At 42.6% G+C, this 11,771-nt stretch overlaps 2 protein-coding genes across 4 annotated transcripts in view; one reads left to right on the top strand and one right to left on the bottom strand.

Annotated features, from left to right (window-relative positions):
• The window catches only part of LOC126405581 (dual specificity protein phosphatase 3-like), a 608,181-nt gene that overhangs the window by 213,905 nt on the left and 382,505 nt on the right, over nucleotides 1-11,771 (top strand). The window lies entirely within an intron of this gene.
• Nucleotides 1-11,771, bottom strand: part of LOC126405554 (vesicle-fusing ATPase) — a 67,373-nt gene that overhangs the window by 25,827 nt on the left and 29,775 nt on the right. For all 3 annotated transcript variants that reach the window (XM_050069333.1, XM_050069331.1, XM_050069332.1), the window contains 3 exons: nucleotides 4,956-5,041; nucleotides 450-549; nucleotides 279-318 (listed from right to left, as the gene is read on the bottom strand). In XM_050069333.1, the coding sequence (XP_049925290.1) occupies nucleotides 279-318; nucleotides 450-549; nucleotides 4,956-5,041 (226 nt within the window). The remainder of the gene's footprint in view (nucleotides 1-278; nucleotides 319-449; nucleotides 550-4,955; nucleotides 5,042-11,771) is intronic.

Consider the following 11,771-nt stretch of genomic DNA (forward strand, 5'->3'; position numbering starts at 1 on the left):
CGATCGCTGTGGCTCCCTGTGGACCAATGTTGGTGTTTTCTTCTAATGTTTGGTATGACTAAGTCATGGTATGGTATGCTGTACATAATCAGGAAACTGTCAGTGTGTCATTCTGTCAGTCAGTCATTCTGTCTGTCCCACGTTTTTCTACTCATTGACGTGGTCAATCTATGTGAAACTGCACATAGGCATTGAGGACTGGCATAGGTAGAAGGTGAGAAAGCTACCAATGGCTATGGACTAGTTATTTAAATTATCAAATACAGAAAATATTGTACCTTCAACCTCCTGGCCGATGGAGAGACCCGCCCACTTCCTCTACAAGAGAGATAAGGAAGGAGAGAGGAGCAGTGACAGCGAGGTAAGTAAAGAGAGGTATGGATCCAACAACTACTACTTAACAATGTGTGTGTGTGTGTGTGTGTGTGTGTGTGTGTGTATGTGTGTACCTGCGGCAGGCTGAAGGCGATGCTTCCAGGTGCCACAGTGTGGTGAGTCTTCACTGTAAACACATACTTGTGGTTGGGTGTGGTCTTCACAGTCACATGTCTGCACACACAGGAGACAGGAGGACACTGGTTACTGAGACGTGGCGCTGCTGCTGGCCACCAGCCCGCTGTGACACACGGCACTGGGGGGTTTGTGCTGGCTGAATTTCAGCCACCAACTGAAGGTCTGTCTCTGAAGCTGCGACAAGCACCTTCAGTCTCTCTTTTTTGTCTCTGCTTTGGTCTCCACCAGGTAATAAAATATGTGTCCTCTTTGATGGACAGCTAGTTGTTAACTTTGTCTGTCTGCTGTTAGCTGCACCTTCCTGCCGCAAAACCACAGACTGTAAATGAAGATGGACGACATGACTCCACCTCCCTCCACTGTACAGAAGTGAAGCTAAAATATTGCGGATACGGCCGCTGCCATCTTGCTCTGGTGAACCTAATTCGGAGTCAAAGTCTGTGGAGTAGTGATCTCCACAGTATCAACTTCATTCTACTGAGCTCAGACCTGTTGTCCTCGTTCGTGGACACTTTTTTGTGCCATCTAGTGGCAGTAAGAGCAAAATACACTAATCCACGTAAAAACAAGATGGCAGCCATCTCTGCCAAGTCAGTCTGCAGCCGATCCTGACACAAAAGTGGACAAGGTCCAAAACCTGATGACATTTAATGATTGAAACTTGTTTATTTATGAGTAATAATGGTTGTAGTTTGATATGGCAACAAATTTGACCAATTCTAGCAACAGGAACAAGCTAAGACTGTTAATTAGGAAGTACTCGTTTGAGGACACTGGGACTTTATTATCGTTGACAGTGTTTAGTTTTTTATACTTATCAGTTCCTACTGATCCCATATAGTTTGGAGAAGTTCAAAATGAACACCAAACAAAAATTCAGGTCTCAGGAGGACACTGAAGGACAGGAATGACCTACATTTGGAGATGTTCCTCAGCTGGTAAAAACAGGACTGGACTACGTTCTTTACGTGCTGCTCCAGGGACAAATTACTGTCCAGAAGAACACCCAGATTTTTTACACCTGACTTTATGTTCAAAGTGAGGGGGCTGAATTTGTTTTAAGATATGTTCTGTCTTTTCAGCGTGTTGGGACATCCAGCTCTTTTATGTCATACAGGCAACTATGAAGAGATGCTGATGCACAGGTGTCAGGGGGTTTAAAGGACAGGTAGAGCTGTGTATCATCTGTGTAGCTATGGAAAGAGATGTTGTGATGACGTATTATTTGTCCCAGGGGGAGCATGTACAGGCTGAACAGAACAGGTCCCAAAACTGATCCTTGTGGTATTCCATGTTTTGACCGAGCAGTTCTTGAGGAATATTCCCCGATGGAGACAAAACAAACAAACACAGTCCAGAGTGGTTCCAGTAAGACCCACCCACTACCCATTAGTAGTACCCACCTGCTGCAAAACCAAGACAATTATCCAAAATCAAGTAAAAGGCTCCGTCTGTCGCTATGGACGACCTTTATTATTGATTCAAATTATGTAATTCAGCTTTAATTCATTCAGTCAAATACACCACTGATCTTTTCACAGTCCTCCAGGTCACATCCTCAGAGGTTAGGGAGTAACATCAGTGTGTGTGTGTGTGTGTGTGTGTGTCATTGTTAACTGGCCTATTTCACAGAAGCATTATTGAGCTCTGATTGGTTAATCTCCGCTGGTTACTAGGATACTAGTGCTGTCCTCTGATCCAACACGGCTCATCAGCAGAGTTTGAATGAAAACATCTTTTAAAGTTGATGCTTTGAAATGAATGTCACGACATCAATGCAGGGATTATTTAACACCCTCATTTCAAAGAGTCATGTGGCCTCGTTGCTAGGCGACAAGAAAACAATCGTGACTTTTAACATACTGTACATTATGTTGCAGTAAAGTATGATTATCTGCAGATGCTCATCACCAGAAAATATAATTTCAACATTAAAAAAATCCACGTTGAGCTGCTCCTCAGTGAAGAGAGCGTTCTGCTGGTGGCTGTGACATCACTGCCTGGTGGCACTGGGTGATGAAGACGAGGCTGCTGTTGCCATGGCAGTAAAAATGTGGGACAAACTTAGATAACACATTTATTTTGAGATCTGAAACGTGACTGCCACTTTCAAACATGTATAATTTATCATTTATAATCAATAGTTTAAATGATTCTCAGAATGACAACAGGTTGTTTTGGTGGGAAATTAATGTCCTCATTTTTTAAATGTGTTTTTAATTCTTCATTGTTTAATTCTTGTGTGTGTTTGCTGCTGCAGTGAGTGTCCCGTCCTTTCTGTTCGTCAGCAGTTTAATTCCATCATTTCTCTTTATTAGCACATTTCTTTCTCCAACACACACAGACACATAAAAGCTGCAGAAACACGCCAACATCTGAAGTGTCTGAATGCTTATCACACAAAACCAAGGGGAGAAGCTTTTGTTTCACAGCTGCATAAAAACAAGCTGACAGAGACAAAATACTGCAGTGAGGACTCTTTAAAAAACTTAAATAAGGGTGTGTGCTTAACTGTTTGCAGCAGACACTTTATTTCACTCACAGGGCCAACTGTGAGGGTGCCAATGCAGAACTGGCAGTAAAATAACTTCCTACTTGAACCACTGGGATTAACAATTAATAATAAAGCTGCACAAATATATTTCATGTCAGTAACCTCTCATGGCAGCCAAAGGGATTTTCAGTGCAAACTTCAAACTTACATTTACTTTGTTTATTGAACACATTATAGAGTATTATTTTGGGATTTAGGCATGGGCTTGTACTGTAGTTTTTTAATTATAACATTAACAAATACATACAAATATATCACACCCCCTGCAGTTCTCCAAAGAACCACTCAGACACTGGTTTCTGAGCTGTGGGTCGTGAAGGCAGTCAGAGCTACAGGCTACAATGAGGCTAAAAACAGAGTTCAAATGAGGTTTTTCCAAACAACTTTTTATGTCGGGGCTTCAGGACACTTGGATCACTACGGACGAGCAGTATGGAGATATTTTGTGGTTTCAATTATGTGTTTTTGGACGTTTGAATCTGGGGCTGGGGAATCTTGTGTTGCTACCTCCTCTCCCCTTGGATCTCTGCAAGTGATGTGAGGACTCTAAAACTTCACCTGAGCTTCCCTCGGCATATGGGTGAGTAGATAATGGCTGAATTTACATTTTTGGCTGCACTATCCCTTTAAGGGATGTAAGAAAACTTTTGTATATGGATGAATGTGCCACAACAGGAGTGGGAAGTACGATGCATAATTACTCAAATGCATTTGATCTGAGAAGTTGGGATAACATTGATAACCACAGTTTCATTTTTTGCTTTATTGAGTTTCTGTTTGAACGATTATTGGCCTGCAATTTTCTGCAATAAACATTTACATTTTGTAATGGCCATTCCAGGCAGTTGTTGATGGCAGAGTCCATCTTCCTGCGGGACTCGGTTCGACTGGGCAGGGAATGGCAAAATATTTCACACCTTCACCTGGTTCGGTTCACTTTCCTACTGCACTTTTTAAAGCGGACCAAACTGCCTGGACAACGTCATGCAGTTACAACAGCTGCTCATTTGGGGGCGGTACTGCCCAAAACAACGACTGACCAGGAAGAAAAAAAGCTTGAGGAAGAAGAAAACCCGGCTCATCGATTGGCCAGGACCGAAAACGGAAATCCATCCCCTTCAGCCGGCGTGGTCAACACAAAAACACCAAAATGAAATGTGCTCTACATCACTTCCTCTCTTTGGTTCACTGAAAAGTCCGTTTGCATTTCCCACTGGAAGCGAACGGCACCAGGGTTCACTTGCAAGTGAACCGAGACCCCCAGTTTTAAGCGGACCAGGGTTCGCTTGTTTGGTTCAAATGAGCGTTCACACCACTCCAATGAACCAGACTATTCGTGGAAGCGGACCAGGGTTCGTTTAAAGCGGACCAATTAACACAAGTGTAAGCATGTCCTTAAATTACCTGCACAGGCACAAAGGATACACAGGAAATGACACCTGCATCTACTTTAGTGTTAACTTTTTTTAATCTCACTATTTACTGATCAGATCAGAAACATTATATGGGTCATTTTGTAAGGCAATAGAGTTGATGGTTGATGGTTTCAAGAACTTGTTGGTGTCAAAGTCTACAACTTATTTTATTGTTTCTAGTGGTGAGGTAAGAGATCAGGACTAAAGACTAAAACCATAAGATGTGACTTGGTGAGTCAGGCTGACATTAAATTTTCGCAGCTTTATCATCATTATTATGATACTCAGCCTGATAACAGTGATAATGACACGGAGCAGGTCCTGCAGCCTCACATCAGATCATTGACTGCGACCCTCTGAATGAACGATGGCTGATAAGGTGGGAGGATGGATGAGAAGATGATTGGAGAGGTGCCCGGCCGTGCGCCTGTATTGACAGATGCATTGATGAATAGGCGATAACGACTACTCACTGTCCTGACTGCAGATCCTTCTCGCTCACCACGGCACAATTAGTCAGCGACAGCTCATCTGTTGGGCATCGCGCCGCTTGCATGGTCTGTGAAGAGATGAAGGGGAGGAGGAGGAAGAGGAAGAGGAGGGGTGGAGGAGAAAAAGAGCAACGTTTAAAAGATATTTTTTTTAAAAAAGGCAGTTTTTTTTAAAAAAGAAGTTCTACCGTGTTTTATCTTTTAGGTGAAAATGTGAGACGTGTATCAGACACTGGGCTGAGGGTTCAGACTGCCTGGTGAGAGACTCAACAATGTGTCACTCTGAGCATCATCATTCACTCTCTGCATTAAGAAGTTACTGTAGCCTGAGATCAGATAAATAAAGCAGACAGAATTTTGCAGCTAATCAGAAGCAAAATCACACAGTGTAAATAATTCAACACGGAATAAATGTGACTAAATTTGTGCCAAAGTTCTTGAAAATATGACATTAAATATCTTTTTCTGTTCAGCTGCACACTGCAAATCATTTCCAGCTTGTTCAACTTAAAAACAAAAGTTCCTCTGCTGCCTGAAAAATGTGAGTCGACTGAACTTAGTTTGAATCATTTGTGCAAAGTTGCCTTCTGAGATTTGAAAATATAAAACCAGCTGATTTAAAGCTGTGGTAAGCAGAAATCTGGGAAAACAAAAACTAGAATCACCACCCCTTGGCTGTCTGATTCCGCCCACCAGTCTACCCTGTGGTTGTATGACTCCGCCCACCAGTCCACCCTGTGGCTGTCTGANTGTCAGTGAAAACATGGATGCTTCACACACAGAAGATCTATACAATCAGCACAGTTTCAAGATTAGAGTCACCAATTCAGTATCTGACCAAATGTCTCCCCTTCTGTTCCTGAGATATGACGTTAAAACATGATGATGTCACAGTCAAGCTGACCTTTGACCTTTTGACCTTCATTATTTTATCCTATCATGTTGTGTTCACACCAAACGCAATGAGAAGATTCAAGTTGCATCATCCACGTGAGTTTGAAAGCTAGAATATTTTGTGTTGATTCCCTTCACATGCACGTGAAATCACTGAATCGATGAAGGAACTTCTGTCTGTGCATCCTCGTCATCATACGTCCCCCGAGGATCTCAATGTTGATTGGCACGAATTGGTCGCTGAAGTTCAGATTTTTAGACTCTTGCGAATAAGCATTTGACGCAAAATTGTGCGACTCTCTGCATATGCGCCGCTTAATTTGTGTTTGTTGCGTCCATTGCGCTGCCCAGCGAGAATTTACGTCTTTACATGTAATTCACTCGCGCAAATTGTTTTATTTGCGCCCGGTGTGAACACAACATAAGACATTTGTGTCAAGTTTTGTCATAATTAGTGTATGAATGAAGGTCACAGTGACCTTTGACCTTTAATCACAAAATTTTAATCATTTTATTCTTCTATCCAAGTGGACGTTTGTGCCAAATTTAAAGAAATTCCCTCAAGGTGTTCTTAAGATATCACGTTCACAAGCATGAGACGGATGAGGTCACATAGACCTTGACATCTGACTTATGACCACCAAAACTCTAATCAGTTCATGGTTGAGTCCAAGTAAACGTTTGTGCCAAATAGAAGAAACAATCTTACGCGAAGGGTAAAAATGGGTAAAAACGCTGCACTCGTCACTGTCACTTTCTACCCAGCTGTCGAATCACAGCGGGGGAGAGGCGGGACAAAGACCAACAAAACTGAACCGTCTGTCCTACGTGCTTCAGTCCTCCCTTTGTCAAGGCTGAGTATCTACCTTGTGCTGACAGTTTTACTTCCATGGACAGTCCTTATCAAAGCAACCAGATGCAATGTGAAAAAAAGAAAGCCCTCAAGTGCTCCCAGCTGGGTAAAAAACAACGGACTCTTATAAAAATATCCCCAGGAATAAAAACCAACCAACGTGAATCTGGTCGGACAAGAACATATTGACCAACACAACCGACCGACATAAAAGGACGTCTTTTTTCGCCAGTGTCTGACGCCAGAGGTCACTGACCAAGCACTGGTTTTCAGTGACTTCAAAATGAGACCAGGTTGCATCCATCAGGGGAATGTCCAGTCCTGCAGCTTGAGCCTTCTGCTAACCACAGCCTAAAGGATTTCAACACTTCCTCCACCTCTTTAAATAACCTCAGATGTACTCAGGAAGACGGATGACTCATACAGAGCTGCAGAGACAGGATTGAGGATTCACCCTGATAATAATAGAAATGTGAGAAAACATCCGACACTGGAATTTAAAAAAAAAAAGTAATATTTACTGCTGATGAAAATGCAGGGAACCTCCGCCTCTTTAGATTAGCACTGAAAGAAAAGACAATCAGGCAGGAAGCAGCTTCAGGAAATCACCGAACCACCACTATGATCACCAGCTGGTCAGAGACAGACGGAGAGTATTAACTGTCTTTGATGTCATAAAGAAAAAGGAGAAATTCACTGTGCGTTCACTGTGATTAGCTTTTACCCGGACTTCCCATTTGAGTCTTTATGTTTGAGGCGTCTCCTGCTGCTGCACAGGTAAGACAGGTTTGAGTATAAGGACACGCTCCTGTGGCCTCATCTCAAAGCCTCTGCACGGTTCAACCCTCTCTGCAGCACAGCAGAAGAAAGGTACAAACACTCAGCCGCAGGGTTCGGCAGGAATTCCAATGCACATCCCTGCAGCCTGAAGTGGTAACCATGGTAACTGCATTAGGCAATCAGACACAGCCTCTGACGATAAACCGCGCTTCACTGCTGGCTGATTTAACACAAGCCTGAAGAGCATCGTCCCTCAGAGGCTGCAAAGGTTACTCCTCCAGCACACACAGATTTATTTGATTTGATTTTGATTTCCTCCTTTGGAGTGCATAGAAATGTCTCCTTCATAAATTAAAACAATGAATTTGACACACCTGAATTTTTACTAGAGAAAGAAAAATAACAATAATTTATCATGATTTAATGAACACAATGACATGGGACCAGGATCAGTTTATGGTGTAATAAAGTGACCATTCATTCACGAGCAAAACTAGTTACTCTTCAAAGGCACTTGACAGGAAGTTCATTAAAACAAAGATGGAGACACCGCAGAAAGAAACCAGAAATGTGTCGTCTGCGTTTGAATCAAACGTCTGGACATATTTGAGTTTTTACCACAGAGGAAAAGTAGGACTTGGACATGACACATGCTGCTTGCAAGCAGTGTCAAATGAGAATAAAATATTCTGAGAATACTACGAACATGAGGGCTCACCTCACAGGCCACCATCCAGAGATAGCGTTAGCTGCTAACGGCCAAGCTAATGCTAAAAATCAACCAACACAGGACACACTGAGCTCGACACAACTACCATCAGACAATAACACACAGTCCATCACATGTCCAAAGATCTGCGTCCATACAGCGCTGCTGAAAACCAAGGCTTTTGTTACATGCTAAAAACATGTGACTCCGCCCCCTCACAGCCGTACCCAAGCTCTACAGAGAAGTGAAGCATAAAGCTGAGGAAGCAGGACATTATCTGACAGAGGACAGGAGACACAGTCTCACGTTCTCCAAACTAGAGCGGGACATTATCTGACAGAGGACAGGAGACACCGTCTCACGTTCTCCAAACTAGAGCGGGACATTATCTGACAGAGGACACTTCTAACATGTGTGTTGTCCCTCAGTCAGCAGGACACCTGCATGTGAAGTGTTTGTCTCACGTCTTTTAATTTGCAGTTGGAAAAAAAGGAAATACATCCCAATATATTGTATCATGATAATATGATATCGTGGTTCCTCTGATGATTCCCACCTCTCCCTTTGTGTTTCTGTGCAGTACGTGTTGATCCATAAAGCTGGCGTGTACCAAATATCCTTCACAGTCTGCAACATTCAGAGCTGCAGCTTCTGCATCAAACTGGCAGAGATGCTTATTCACAGCTGAGTTTTCAGGCCTCCTCATCAGGAGAGCAGCCGTGGATAAAAAACAAAAACTGTTTCATGGGCAAATTTCCAGATCCAGATCACAGGCAACATCTAGTAACCACCCAATCTTTAGTCTAATCCCCCCTCTATATTTCAGCCAAATCCATCATAATCTGTGAGGACTCTCTGCCAGAGGCACAAACAGACAAATAATGACCTGACTGCAACACTGCTAACAAGGTGTGCGGGCGTTTTTTATCCTTTTACAGCCTCCAGAACGCAGTGTAAGTGGTAAACTAGATGTGAGATATAAAGCAGCTTTCATTTCTCCGTCATTATTTGTGCCACCTGTTGATGACGAATACACTCATCAATTATCAGTCACAAAGAGATACAGCAAGATACAGACGCAGCGAGGGAAACAGTGACATGAGAGCTCTGTATACAGGGAGGAACTGTGGGAACAGGGACAGAGACACAGACTGATAGAAACACTGCAGTGCTGGCCTCGTGCCCACATCACCTGCTCTCTGTAGTCTGAGCAGACAGAGGTGAGACGGAGCAACACCAGCGTGTCAGAGGCCTTTAAGGGGCCAACACTCAGAACTACCGTTGTCTTCAGTATGTATGTTACAAAGAGGATTTCATCATGGTCATGTTAGGACATCAACTAATTAAACACAGTTCCTCACCTGAATCTCCAGAGCGGCAGGAAATAACTTCATAGCCATTGTCTTTGTAATAACAGGACTGTGGGTTTCACAGCTCGGGTTATTTCTCCACCTTAACCACTATTCTCCTCTCATCCATTCTTCAACACACACGAGAGACGGCAACAGCGAGAGGTGAGGAGAGAAGTCGAGCTGCCACGGGAGCAGAGAAGAAGAGCTTGTACAGGGAGCGAGTGAGGAAGAAATGCAGAAGCAAGAAGGCTGGAAATAGGAAACAGCATGAAGTGTTGAGGGAATCTAAACTTTTAACCGGGGACCATCGCAGTATTTTCTGTGCTGCAATGTTTTCTGATGCCTCATAGTTTTATCTGAATCCCGTTAAACATAAAAGAAACGTGTTTGATATAATCAGTTATGTTTCCTATAAAGAATGGTGCACATCTTACAAGTTCAGCCACTGTGTGTAAACTTAGGTGGGATTTATACTTCTACGTTGAATTGATGCCGTACCCTGACCATTACCCTGCACCTCCCCAGAAATGTAACTCCACGTCACAGTGACGCAGACCTCCTGTCTGTCTCTGTAAGCTGAAACCATTTCCCTCAGTGGAAACAAAGCTTTGATTTACTTTAATTTCACAGATAAGAAACAATAAATTGTGAAGACAATAAAGCCTCCACAAAAATATCATTTTAAGTCTTGTGTGTGATTTATCCTGGCTTCATATGAGCAGAGGAAATCTCTGCTAGCTGCTAGGCTAATTTATACAATGTAAAATGCCATAGGCTTGTGCTAATAACGTTAGCATGTTGTATTTGTGGGGAAAATGTGTCCAGATAAAGACAAGTGTTTGTCTGTGAATGCTGCGAGTTATAGTGAAGCTGATTTGTGTACTTGTGTTTGAAATTGTCTCTATTAAGCCATGTTTAATGTGTGTTTAATGTGTGTTTTGAATCAACTAAACTTTACAGTGACACAGACACACCACCGCACAAGTATAAATGCTCACAACGGCGTAGGCCACGTGTGTAGAGCTGACACACGAGTATAAATCCGCCTTTACGAGCAGAACTGTATCATAATGCAGGACATCGATGCTAATCATTAGGACTCATTAGTTCCTGGCATGTGTCAGAACAAATATAAAACTCGTACCTTCCTCTGAGTGACTGCCGACCACAGAAGGTTGCATTAATTGCTCCTCTGACTAGTTCAAACACGCTTAATGTTCACAGTGTTTGCCAACATCGCTGAAAAGGCTGTGCCATAAACTCGGGAACTAAAAACCAGCCCCCGTGTGGAACACAACACAAATGTGACACATGATGAAAAACATTTTGTGGTAATGGAGATGGGAAATGTTGCTTTCAGCAGGAACATTAAAGTGGCAAAAAAATCAATATGGAAGACAGAGAGGGCAGGAAAGAGCAAAAGTATCACTGGATAGATAAAAACACGAATGCAATATTTATCTGCAGACTGCGTCCCATCGAGGGTACCCTAGAAAGCATCTGGGTAACCTAGAAAATAGTGACTATAACATAGTTTATTTAAAGCCCAGAGCAATAACATCTGATGTCTGTGGGGCATTTGTGATCTAGTTAGAATCATACACTGTATGTTTGTTGAGAAATATCGTTTTTGATAGAAAGTCTTTTGAATCTAAGGTTATGGATCACTGGATTACTCTGATACGAAGGAAAAGTTCTCGAGTTAAATGGAGCAGTTTGAAGAGATTCACTGATGTTTCTTGTTGATGGACATCAGAGATAATAATATCCTCAAACAGTGTGTGTGTGTGTGTGTGTGTGTGTGTGTGTGTGTGTTCAGGTCTGTCTGATTTATAATTTAGAGAAGGAGAGTGAACGCTGACACAAACTGTGATGCTAAGGGTTTTTAAGTATCTTAATTGCTTGCAATGAGCATCACTGCTGTTCTAGAGCTGGGAATCATTTAAAAGTTACGATACCATAGGCACGGGCGGCGTCTACAACACAAACTCACAGAATGTTAAGAAAGGCTATATTCTCACATTTATTTTCCTTATTAAAGCTATAGTGCGTAACTTCTACAGGTCTGTAAATGTCCGTTTCACCCAAGCCACTACTAGAGGAGATGACACAATGCTGATTAAGCCGATCGGCTCCTCTAACATCTCGCGGTATTTTTCAATATATATCATTTTTAGTTTGCGTGTCGACCGGCGACATTCCCGCGCTGG

The sequence above is a fragment of the Epinephelus moara genome, chromosome 18 (genome assembly GCF_006386435.1).
Source record: "Epinephelus moara isolate mb chromosome 18, YSFRI_EMoa_1.0, whole genome shotgun sequence".
NCBI lineage: Eukaryota > Metazoa > Chordata > Actinopteri > Perciformes > Serranidae > Epinephelus > Epinephelus moara.